Source organism: Micromys minutus (genome assembly GCF_963924665.1).
Source record: "Micromys minutus genome assembly, chromosome: 12".
Taxonomy (NCBI): Eukaryota; Metazoa; Chordata; class Mammalia; order Rodentia; family Muridae; genus Micromys; species Micromys minutus.
This window is the reverse complement of record NC_137981.1, coordinates 41,631,888-41,645,154: the sequence shown is the minus strand read 5'-3', so window position 1 is coordinate 41,645,154 and position 13,267 is coordinate 41,631,888. Positions and strand designations below refer to the sequence as shown.

Genomic DNA, 13,267 nt, shown 5'->3' with positions numbered 1-13,267 from the left:
AACGAATTGGATAGTGTTCATTCTCTTTCTATTTTGTGAAATAGCTTGAAAGAGAATTGGTATTAAGTCTTCTTTAAATGTCTGATATAATTTTTAACTAAATCCACCTGATCCTAGACTTTTATGATTGGGAAATATTGATTACTGATTCTATATTTTTAGGGGTTATAGGACAGTTTAGATATTTTCTCTGATTCCGGTTTATCTTTGGTAATTGGGATCTGTCTAGAAAATTTTCCATTTCATTCAGATGATTTTCCAGTTTATTTGAGTAATGGCTTTTGTAGGTAGGATCTGATGATTTTTGATTTTATTTATTTCTGTTGTTATGGCTCACTTTTAATTTTTAATTTTGTTAATTTAGAGTACTCATTCTGTGTCCTCTATATAGTCTTACTAGGGGGTTATCTATCTTGATTATGTTCTCAAAGAACCAGCTTCTGGTTTTGTTGATTTTTGTATAGTTCTTTTTGTTCCTAGTTTTTGATTTCAGTTCTGAGTTTTATTATTTCCTGCTATCTATGCCTCTTGAGTGCAGTAACTTCTTTTTGTTTTAGAGCTTTCAGATGTGCTGTTAATCTGATAGTGTATGCTCTCTCCAGTTTTTATTTGGAGGCACTCATAACTTTTAGCACTGTTTTCACTGTGCCCTATACGTTTAGGTATGTTTTCCTTTATTTTCATTAAATTATAAAAATGTCTTTAATTTTTTTCTTTATTTCTTCCTTGGTCAAGTTCTCATTGAATAGAGTACTGTTTACCTTCTATATGTATCTGGATTTTTTTGTCATTTTCATTTTTATTAAAGACCGGTCTTAGTCCATAGTGATCTTCTTGCATTTGTTGAGGCCTGTTTTTGTGACCAGTTAGGTGGTCAGTTTTGGAGAAGCTACCATGAGGTGATAAGAAGAAAGTATATTCTTTCATTCAGGATGAAATGTCCTATAGACAACTGTCAAATCTTTTTGGTTTATAACTTCTGTTAGTTTCACTGTGTCTTTGTTCAAATTCTCCTTCTATGAAAAGAATGTAGTGTTGAAATCTCCCACTATTATTATTTTTTTGTGTGTGTGTGCAATGTATGTTTTGAGTTTTAGCAAAGTTTTTTTTATGAATGTGTGTGCCCTTGAATTTTGAGCACGGGTGTTCATAATTGAGAGTTTATCTTGGTAAAATATTTTTTGATGTGCATGAAGTGTCCTTCCTCATCTTTTTTGGTATCTTTTGGTTGAAAGTCAATTTTGTTAGATATTAGAATGGCTACTTCAACTTGTTTCTTGGGATCATTTACATAGAAATTTATTTTCCTTCCTCTCACTCTGATATAGTGTCTGTCTTTGTCACTGAGGTGCATTTCATCTATGCAGCAAAATGCTGGGTCCTGTTTACTTATCAAGTCTGTTAGTCTTTGACTTTTTATAAGGGAAATGAGTCAATTGCTGTTAAGAGATATTATTTAATAGTGATTGTTTTTTTTCCTTTTACTTTTTCTATTAGAGGTGAAATTTGTTTGTGTGGATATCTTCTTTTGTTTTTGTTGCAGGAAGACTATTTTCTTGAATTTCCTAAGATGTAGTTTCTTTCCTTGTGTTCAAGATTTCCATCTGTTATTCTTTGTAGGGCTGGATTTGTGCAAAGATATTGTGTAAATTTATTTTTGTCATGGAATATCTTTGTTTCTCCATCTATAATAATTGGGAATTTTGCTGGGTATAATAGCCTGTGCTGGCATTTGTGTTTTCTTGGGGTCTGAATGACATCTGTCTAGAATCTTTTATCTTTCATGGTCTCTGTTTAAAAGTCTAGTGTAATTCTGATATGTCTTCCTTTATATGTTATTTGACCTTTTTCCCTTACTGCTTTTAATATTCTTTCTTTCTTTTGTGTATTTGGTACTTTGACTATTATGTGACAGGAGAAATTGCTTTTCTGGTCTCATGTATTTGGAATTCTGTGAGCTTCTTGTATGTTCATGTTTATTTTCTTTTTAGGTTAAGGAAGTTCTCTTCTATAATTTTATTGAAGATATTTATTGTTTTGTAAGTTGGGAATCTTCACTCTCTTCTATGCCTGTTATTCTTAGGTTTGGTCTTCTCATTGTTTCCTGGATTCCCTGGATGTTTTGGGTTAGGAGATTTTTGCATTTTACATTTTCTATGTTATTTCTGCCCCTGAGATTTTCTTTTCTATCTCTTGTATTCTGTTGTTGATGCTTGCATCTTTGATTCCTGATGTCTTTCCTAGGTTTTCTATTTCTAGGGCTGTCTCCCTTTGCAATTTCTTTATTGTTTCTATTTTCATTCTTTGATCCTGTATGGTTTTGTTCAATTCCTTGTCCCAGTTGGAGGTATTTTTCTGTATTACTTTAAAGAAGTTATTCATCTTCTTCCTCAACTCATCTATCATCCTCATGAGATATGATTTAAAATTTAAATCTTGCTTTTCAGTTGTGATGGGGTTTTTAGTACTAGCTATAGTGGGAGAACTGTGTTTTGATGATGCTATGTAGCCTTGGTTTCTGTTCCTTACATTCTTTTGCTTGCTTCTTGCCATCTGGTTGTCTCTAGTGCTACCTGCTCTCGCTGTCTCCAACTGGAGCCTGTTCTACTTGAGATCCTGATTGTATCAGAACTCCTCAAAGTCAATGTTTCTCTGTCATCCTGTGATTTGGGGATTCTGTGATCCTGGAATCCTGAGTGTGTCAGAGCTCTTGGGAGTAAAGCTGCCTCTGAGATACTGGAGTCTCAGTGTGACCAAGCTCCTAATGTCCTTGAATGTGTCAGAGCTCCAGTGTTCCTGAGTGTGTCTGCTCTCCTGGGAGTCTAGCTACCTTTCTCAACCTGGCCCTGTTAGCATACCTCTGATCCTGTGATCCTGGGCATATTAGAGTGCCTGGCTGACAGGCTTCCTCTGGACATTGTGGGATTGGGTGTGATACCAGAGCCCAAGGTCTGCTCAGGGCTCATGTTCAGTTCAGAAGGGGCCAGGGCCATTGTCTGGGCAGGGTTCCTATGTCCCTAGATTTGGGGGGCGGCTCTGTTACTACGGGTATTGGAACAGATGTTGTGTTCTCCTCACCTGTGATCTTGGGTGTGTTAGAGCACCTAGGTAACAGGCTTCCTCTGGGTGTTGTGGGAGTGGGTGTGGTGCCAGCACCCAAGGTCTGTTTAAGGATCAGGTTCAGATGTATTCTAATTATTTATTGTTACCTTATTTTTAATTTTTTTCTTGTTTTTTTTTTTTTCTTACCAACTGTTTTCCTTGTTCCAGTTAAGCATTGGCAGCAGTGTTCTTGACTGATCATGGGTGAGAATCTCTATCATTTCTAGGAGACACAGCCTCCCATTAGATTTTCTAGTCCTCAGGTTCTTCCAGTCTTTCTGCCTCCTCTCCCATGAGGTTTCCTGATCACTAGCTGTGGGATTTGTTTTGTGGATGATTCTACTGTTGTGTACTCTGCAGGCAGTTCTCTACAATTTGATGAATTGTGGTTTTTCTGTAATGGTCTCTAATTTATTTTTTTAAAGCAAAGCTTCCTTGATGAGGGCTGAGAGCTACAGTTATGTGTTCCTCTTACTGCCAAGATCTGAGTGCTATGATTTCTCCCTTAGGGCTATCTTTTTAAATTTTTACAATATATTCGTTTCTCACACTTTACATCCTGGCTATAGTTCCTCCCGTTCTCTTTAGGTATATCTGTATATGTTATTATTGTTCTGGTATATAGATGCATAACTGGGTAAGACAATAGGTTGTATCCACCTTGTGGAAGCATATATAACACTATGAAAACTATGAGCATACTGTAAAAGTTAGTCCTCAGATCAAAGGCTTTTAGGTTAGATTGAGTTCAGACACTCTGAGTCCTATGTTTAAAGAAGAAAATGTTCTTAGCAGTAGGGACCTTACCTTCTACCAATGTGAGCAACCAAAAACCAGGGGCACCAATGACAGACTGAATTGTTTGGGGCTTGGACTCCTTTGAAAAACAACTCAAATGATGCTTCTTCATGCTAGATATTGTTGTTATTTATTTTATTTTCAATTTTTTAAAAATAGTCTGTGATTCTTGGGGGAGTACTTTTAGCCCAAGTGATATAACTTTATTTAAACCTTATGTATTTATGCACATGTATATGCATATACATATAACATTTACCTATACATTAGGTAAATAAATTATGTATATATATATATATATATATATATATATATATATATATTTCTACATATTAGGTAAATAAAACAATATGACTCCTTAGAGCTTTTATTGGTCTCTACGGTAAAGATCCCTCCAATGCTTGTTTTTCCCTATTTCCATTTAACACCACACACATCCTACTGTTCTCTTTAAACCACCACTTCATGTGCCCATCCTCATGCTACCTTTTTACTTTCCTTAGTTCTATTGCTATTACAGCTGTATTCTTACCTCTAAAGATTGAGAGAAAAGAGCCTTCATTGGGAGATATTATGTGTCATTTCTTCTTCTATGTCTCAGGCACCTTACTCATTGTACAGTTTTCTAGCTCCATCCATTTGATCCAGATTTCATTTTTCCTTACAACTGAGTTCTGTCCCATAGTATTTAGTAGATTTTCTATATACTAAGAAATGAAGAACATTTTCATTATCTGTTCTTCAGTTGAATGCCATTTAGGTTGTTTTTACTTCTTACATGTGTTTAGTGGCAATGAACAATGCTGAGCAAGCATTTATGGAACAGAATGCTTGAGACCTTTGGTCTTGTGCCTAGTCGTAGGGCACATGATGGATTTAATCTTATACTTTTGGGAGTTCTCAACACTGGTGTTCAGAGAAGCTCCAGTAATTTGCAACCTTACCACTAATGGAAAATCATTTCCCTTTTCTGATATTCTTGCAAGAATTTGCTGTTGGTTGTTTTTGTTGTTTGTTTGTTTACCTTAACAAATTTGACTACTGTAAGATGAATTCTCTAAGTTGTTTTCATTGTAACTTCTGAATTTTCCTAATTGCTAAGGATGATGGACATTTTAAAATACATTTTAAAATATTTTTTTCTGCTTTTAAGCACTCTCATTAAATATTTTAGCCCATTTTAAAGGGCCTTTAAAATATTGTTCATGAAGTTCTTTATATATTAGCATAGATATTCTGTCTGATGTAGCTGTCAAGAACTTACAATCTGATAATTTCTTTGTTATCTGACTGATTATATTCTTAGCTGCGCCGAAGCCTTTTAGTTTCATAAGATCTCATTTGTCAATCCCTGGCCTTAATTCCTGAACAAATAGAGCCCTATCAGAAAATGGTTTTCTACACTTATATCTGGTAGCATACCATTTATGTTTTCTTTATGGCCAGTTTTAGTGTGTAAGACTTCACATTCAAGTCTTTGATACATTTGCAGTTATATATGTGTAATAATCCAAAGTATTATGTACATGTCTAATTCTGCTCATGGCCATCTAGTTTTCACAGCACCTTTTGAAAATGGTATCTTTTCTCTACTGTTTTTTCTGTCCTGGCTTTCTTAACAGTCACATGGTTGTTGTGTGGCTGTAAAAAACATAGTTGAAAAGAACATATCTGTTCTATGGCTATGAAGAAACACCATGACAGAGGTTGTTGCATGTAACTTTTTGCTACTCTGCCTATTCTCCAGGAATGAGTTGCACTACCAGCCTCCTTCTAGCTTCCCTTTAGCCCACAGATAAAAGAATCACAGTTGTGTCCTTTCAACTTGCCTTCTTGGAATAATTTCTGGGCACTACTATATCCCTCCAGGGAAATGTGCTATTGTCATTACTCTTAACTCTACCCCTCCCACCTGCCCTAATTTTAGTTGATCAATTGAACCTAGTGCCTGCTGAACATCTCTGATTACCTGCCTATAAGAGCAGCCATTGCCCTCTGCTCTTCCGAAGACCTCACATGGCTGCCTGGTTCTTCTCTTTCCAAAGCATGTCAAACTGTCTCTCCTTCTTGTATCTCTGCACGCCTCCAGGCACACGGACATCCCTTCTCTACCTTCTGCCCAACAAGTGGTCCATGACTTGTTTTATGGGTAGGTCAAGGACTAATAGGGGAATTGTATCTTTGCATCAGAACCTCCCCTTCATAAGGTACCTTTTGAAACCATGGCATTGAATTAGGGTCTTGCTTACAGCTTCAGAGGCTTAGTCTATTGTCATTATGTCAGAATATAGTAGCAGGATATAGCTTAAGGTTACCTCCTGAGCTTTAAGCAAAGAGATATCCTAAGCTACACAGCAGAGATCATAAGCAGAGAGGGACTGAGGTCTGGTTTGCTTGTACTTTAAATACCTAAAGGTTAATGCCAGTTACACAATTCTTCCAACAAGGTCACACCTCACCATCTTTCTAATTCTTTAAACTCCCCATCCTTCTAATCCTTTCAAGGAGTTCTGTTTCCTGATAAGGGGATATTAAAATATATGAGCCTATGCGGTTTATTTATATTTAAACTCCCACCCTTATATTTGAGTCTTCTATTTTGTTCCATTGGTTTTCATTCAGTACATTTCTGTTTCTATTACTGTGTTTCTGTTTTAGATTTTGAAATATAGAATGGTAGTATCTCAGCATTGTCATTTCTCCTAGCACTATCTGGAGATTTTGTTCTTCCAACTGAACTATAGATTTTTTTTTTCAATTCCTTTGAAAAATGAGATGAGGATTTTAATTGGAATCTCATTGAATCTTTAAATAACTTTTGGTAGAAAGATAAGTTTAACAATATTAGTTATATTAGTACATGGATATAGGAAGTACCATTTTTTAGTGACTGTCAAGATTTAAAATTTTCACTATAGAGGTCTTTAATCTTCTCTGTTAAGTTTATTTCTAGCTATTTTATATTATTTTAGGCTACTGTAAACATGAATATGTTCATTTCTCTTTCTTAGGTTGTGCTGTTAATATATAGTAATTCTACTGACTTTGAATAGTTAATGCTAGATTCTGCTACTTTGAACAAATTGTTAAGCATTTTTAGAAGATTATGTCGATTAAATCATTTAATTTATATTTTTATGCACATCATTTTGAAATATAGACAGGTGGCCATCTTTTCTGTTTGTTTATGTTTAATTTTTTCTCTCTAGATCAGTTGCGTTAGCCAGCACTATACTGAAAAAAAGTGGAGATAGAGGATAATCCTATCTTATTTTTATTTTCAATGAAATTCTGCCAAGTTTTTCTTCATGTATAATGTTGGCGGTAGCTTTGACATATATAGCTTCATTGTGTTCATATTTACTACAGTCCTATTCTCTCTAATGTTTATTATACACGACTTTTGTGTGTCTATTGAGACTATCATTTGATTTTTGGTTATAAGTGTATTCATGCAACCTATTACACTTTTTGACTTGCATATGTTGAATTATCTCCAATTCTCCAATATAAGCCAACTTTGTTATATTGTTACTTTCTCTTAGAAAATATGTTTATATATGTTTAGCAAGCATTTTACTGAGGATTTTTAAATCTATAGTTACAATGCAGAGTAAGCTTTTTTTTTTTTTTTTGGAAGATTCATCTATGTGCAAATATAGGCTGCTTCTGTAGGTCTTCTTTGAATATGAGTTATATGAGTTAGGAGTCTGGACCTGGGCTTCTTCAGTGAGCAAGCTCTTAATTACTGTCTCAGTCTTCTCATTTGTTATCAATAGGTTTAGGTTGGAATCTCACCCTGATTTAAATTTGTTTATTGGAAAAATCTAGACACTCATTTGTTTCTTTTACATTTTCTAATATATTGGAGTATTCAGTTTTAAAAGTATTCCATTATAATACTGTTAATTATTTTGTGTCTGCTTTTTTTCTTGCAAGTTCCTGATTCATTTAATTTGGGTATTCTTTGTGTATATATATGTATATATATATATGAATATATTTATTGGCTAGTTGGGCCTAGTGTCTGCTGATCTTATTATTTATTTATTTATTTATTTATTTATTTAAATTTCTTTATTTTTTTAAACAAGAAGTTTATTTAAACAACAAGACAGTTGACTTGAAGGGAAAACTATCTAGGATAATTTTGTTTAAGAATAATTTATCTCTACTTAAAGACAGATTGCCCTACATGTAACAGCTACATACAAAAAAGTTTTATAAAATTGTCCTTCGTTTTACAATATTAAGTGAAAAACATTAAAATTCTCCAATCGAACAAGGTATTCAAGAATTTTGTGTTGTTGGGTTCTTTTGCTAAAGCAATGAGAGCAAAATAACTTACTGGAATATAAAGAGAAGAGTTTAATGAGCCACTAATGGAGAAGGGGGTATTTTCACCGAACCAGTACTTTCCCCAGACCATCTCCATCTGATGTCAACCAAAGGAGAGCTTTGGGCATTTAGTTTAAAAAAGGAAAAGAAAAAAAAAAAAAAAAAAGAGAGCAACATGCTTGTGCACAGTGCACATACACCAGTTACTTTATGTACAACAAAGAAATGAGGACAGGGAGATGGAAGAAGAGAGAAAACTATACTGCAGTAGTCAGCATGTGGTGGCACCAAATTGCGGCTGTCTAATTGAGGATGTATTCTTGGTCTATAACAAAATTCTGGAGTACACTAGCAGGTTTCCTTTACAGTAGTCACCTCCTGTCTGCCGCTGGAACACATCAATAGTATCATCCAGCTCCATGTTCAACTGTGCAAGTGTGTCTGTCTCGTTGATTGGTTGCCCATCAAACTGGAATCTGATCTGCCTCATTGACAAACCCTGACATTCCCAATAGGCTTTCATTAGCTTACTAAGTGGTGCATGCCTCTTAATCTTAAACTGCACCACAGAACCATCCTGTCCCGCCACCTTCAGATTAATATGATTGTTGATCTCCGTCTTGACTCCTTCCTTGGGTTTGGTGAGCACTGGCGTCTCCTCAGCTGCTGCTTCACAAAAGAGGCATCAGGTCCGCACTGAAGGATCACACAATGAGCACCAGGGAGTGGCAGAAGTTGATTTTAATTTCTTCCCTCACCCCCTTTTATTGAATTTTGTTTTGGCTTTGGATTTTTAAGATACAATTTCTCTGGGTAATTCTTGCTGTCTTGAAACTTACATTGTGGACCAGGCTGGCCCGGAACTCTGAGATCTGCCAATCTTTGCCTTCCAAGTGTTGGTAATGAAGGTACTAACTACCACTACTTGATCTGACTTTATGAGCAATGATGCTTTGCCTGAATGTAGGTCTGTGTGAGATTGTCAGATCCCCTGAAACTGGAGTTACAGACAGTTGTGAGCTGCCATGTAGATGGTGGGAAATGAACTCAGGTGTGAGGCAAGGTTATGGTACTAAGGTTGTGTTCCCTAATTGGTTATTCATTTGTCAGTAAAGAAAGTGGAGGGGTGGGTAGCCATTGCTGAGCGAAAGGTACAGGCAGGACTTCCAAGCTTCATGAGAAAAAAGAGATTCAGGGAAAGAGAAAGAAGCTTTTCTGGTATGCTTTGGAGGAAGAAGAACACAGCAATCATGTGAGGTCTTACAGAGAGCTTGGGCCTGCAGCTTCTTCTACAGGAGGTTAGCCCAGGATATTTGGTAGGTGCTAGGTGGGACTAGTCACTAGTTTTAGAGCAGGTATAGAGATGGAGATAAGAAATTGGTAAGGGCATTTTCCTAGTGGGAGATATCTGTGTCCAGCAATTGTGCCGGAAAGGCAAGTTGAAAAGTGAAAAGTTGTGTGTGTCTTTTATCTGTAGATTCAAGGGGGTGGAAGTGGGCTGTAAGAGAGGTCACCTCACAGAGTGTACAGATGGAAGGAGCCAGAACATGGTTCAGTCTTGGGCAAAGGTAGTAGTGCTTTTAAACTACAGCCAACACCCAGGTCCTCTGGAAAAACAGTGCTCCCAACTGCTTGAGCCTTCTCTCCAGCTTCTTGTTTATCTTTTCAAAGAACCAAGTCTTAGACTTTATTGTTTTGTTATTTTTCTTGCTTTTGTCATACGTCTGTCTTGATTTTTATTACTTTTGCTGTCTCCTGAATAAGGGTTTGGCTTCTTCTTTTTCTTTTTCTTCTTCTTCTTCTTCTTCTTCTTCTTCTTCTTCTTCTTCTTCTTCTTCTTCTTCTTCTTCTTCTTCTTCTTCTTCTTCTTCTTTCTTCTTCTTCTTCTTCTTCTTCTTCTTCTTCTCCTTCTCCTCCTCCTCCTCCTCCTCCTCCTCCTCCTCCTCCTCCTCCTCCTCCTCCTCCTCCTCCTCCTCCTCCTCCTCCTCCTTCTTCTTCTTCTTCTTCTTCTCCTTCTTCTTCCCTTTCTCCTCCTCCTCCTCCTCTTCCTCCTCCTCCTCCTCCTCCTCCTCCTTCTTCGTGGCTGTTGTTATTGATTTGTTTGGTTTTTAAAATTGCATTCTTGAATTATTTATTCATTTTCTTTCTGAATTTATAGATAAATTTCTAACACCTAGAGCTATACATTTTTTTTATTCAACAGCTTTCAATGTATTCCAGAGTTTGTATTCTAAATACAGATTTGTTTGCTAGTAGGTTAAATTACAGTGACTGAAATAACATGCAGTTCTTTTAATGTTTGTGAATTTGTGAAGTTTCTTTTGTGTCCCAGGAATTGGTTTATTTCAGAGAGCCTTCCTTGACTGTAGACCAATTCTTTGGTTGTTTAAGTGAAGAATTATATACATATCTGTTGTATATTTGATGTAATGTATCATTTCATTCTGTCAGTTCTTTGATTGTTGTTTTGTCTAGATCATCAATATACTGAAGATATAATCTTTTCTTAATTAATTGATGTTAATATGCATGTTCAGTTCAGATATTATTGTTCTAATAAAATTGGCTGCACCAGAGTTTGGTCTGTGTGGTAGTTTTGATGAAAATAGCTGCTCATATATTTGAACACTTAGTCTTGAGGGAAGAATTAGGAAATGAGTCCTTATTTGAGATGTGTCATTGGTATAAGATTAAGGCTTCAAAAGCCTCTCACCGTCCCTAGTGTATTCTATGTGGATCCTGCCGTTGGATCAAAATATGTGATAGGAGTTGCTAACCTGAAACCGAACTTTTGGTCCGCCATCATAAACTCTTTAAACACATATACTCTCATATACACTTTAAAACTAAAAGCCCCATTAAATACTTTCTCCTATAAAAATTTCTGGGGTAACTGTTTTTATCACAGCAATAGGAAAGAAACTACTACTCAAGTTGGTACCAAGAAGAAATGAATCACTGCTGTGACAAACCTGATCATTGTGTGTGTGTGTGTGTGTGTGTGTGTGTGTGTGTGTGTGTGTGTGTGTGTGTGTGTGTTTTGTTGTTTCTTATAAAGATGAAACATTTGGGGTTTTGGAGTAGGAAAGTGGTTGATGGGTATAAATGAAGTTTAATGAGATTGAATAGCAATTTGGAAAATGGGCTGACAGCTGTGCACATGGTGAAAGGACAACTTCAGAGATGTCAGTGGGGAACAACATTGATAACTGAGTTAGAGACAACTCTTGCTATGTTTTGGCAGAGAAATATTCTGCTTATTCTTCTTTCTGCCTTTTCCCTAAGACCTTTTTTGAAATTAAATAAATGTAATGTTTAAATTGAATTGATAGAGAAAATGTGTAAGGCAGTGCATTGGCTGTGCCATGTATCAGTTATATGCAGGTCTAGAATCAAAGAGCAAGTTGAGCAAAAAGAAATACCCACCATTCGTTTAGATCAAAGTAAGGAACCAGAAGTATGTCTCTGATTTAAAACTCTAATTTCTACCATAGCAAAGAATTTATATCCATGTAGAAAATTGAGTTTCTTAGAATTGGTGATAGATATTTTTGAAAACAGAAAATTGACAGTAATTTTAAAATTAAGCTCATTCTTCTATATATGCCCAGCCTCTAGGAATAATATATGTGAATGTATATATATGTATACATGTATGTATATGATATATATGTATGTATCATATATTTATGAAATCCTTTAATAAAATGCTCTAGCTTTTATACTAAATAAAAACACTTGGTGTTGTAGTAATTATGGAATTTGAATTTCCTAAAATTTTGTGATGAATATCTTAGTAGAATTTAAAATATACTTTAGTTTTTGCTTAAAGCAATTGTCAATATGTTTACCAGGATAATTATTAACCTTGTAGTTTCATTTATTTTCAAAATTGATTTAAATAAAGTACCTGACAGATTACTTAAACTTTGTCTCAACGATTAGTTATACTAGAGGTTGCCAGAATTATAGAAAAACTACCTGACAGTACTCAGTCTAAAATGTTATGGTGCTCTATAGAATATCTTTCTATCAAAATGAAGAAAAACACATTTTAATGAGTCCCTAGAGATTACTCCACTGACCATAGAAGAAGTAGAAGGCATCTGCATGTGAAAACCTTAAAATATATAGAAATTCAGGAACTTGCATACCTAGGGTATTTGACAGGTTCTCAAAAAGGAGCAGAAAGCAGTTACAGAGAAAAAAAATAAAGTTTTTAAGCTATAACTAAGGAAGTAGAGTTTGGAAAAGAAAATGCATTTCTAAGTTTTATTATTCTCATCATCTTGTCCACATTGTTTTTAAAAGCATAAATGAGGAGTGTAACATCAGTGAAAACACTGCATGGAAGAAAGCCAAGAACTTGCTTTTCTGACCCGTGCTTGCTGTATCTTACCCAAGCCACTGGTGTTACAACAATTATGGTCAAGTCTTATGTGTAGACTTTAAGACAGGTTTAAAAAAAACTCCATTTTTGTTCATTAATGTGGTAACTCCAGACACATATGTGAACTTATTTCTCATTTATATTACTTAATCACTATTGACTTAATTTTGGTGATCTAAAGAACTGAAACCAGATAAAACTAATAATGGTATCATAACCTAGATTTTCTATACTTTAATCCATTTAGTTGTGTTTTGGAATTAGGGCTTAAGGCTAGGTTCTTTGCATGCTAGAAACACACTTGCTACTGCTGAAGTACATCTCCAGTGAAAAGTGTTATTTTTTACAGTGAGACAGCTTAGGCAGATGATTTCCACTATAATTTGTATTGGAAGACACCTTTGCTGTCTTTCTGTTGCAGCATGATAAAAATATTGGATTTTGGTGCTCTTGCAACCTATTTCAGTGTGCAGCAGTGGTTACATTTGGTATTAATTTTAGTTTCATCAGCTGGAATATCATTCAGTTTCCCTTCTCATGAAAAATGTGTCCTCAGACAGCTGTTGTACACAGAAGATAATCTCATCAGATACGTTCATCCAAGCCACTGCAAAAGAACCCAGACAGTACCAACTCACT

The 13,267-nt window shown here is 35.4% G+C and overlaps 1 protein-coding gene across 1 annotated transcript in view; it reads right to left on the bottom strand.

Moving 5' to 3' along the window:
- Positions 1 to 8,563: 8,563 nt before the first annotated feature.
- Positions 8,564 to 13,267, bottom strand: part of LOC308428332 (small ubiquitin-related modifier 2-like) — a gene marked incomplete at both ends in the record, with an annotated part of 56,897 nt that continues 52,193 nt past the window's right edge. Inside the window, one exon of the mRNA XM_080926743.1 lies at positions 8,564 to 8,907. Coding sequence (XP_080782869.1) covers positions 8,564 to 8,907 — 344 coding nt within the window. The remainder of the gene's footprint in view (positions 8,908 to 13,267) is intronic.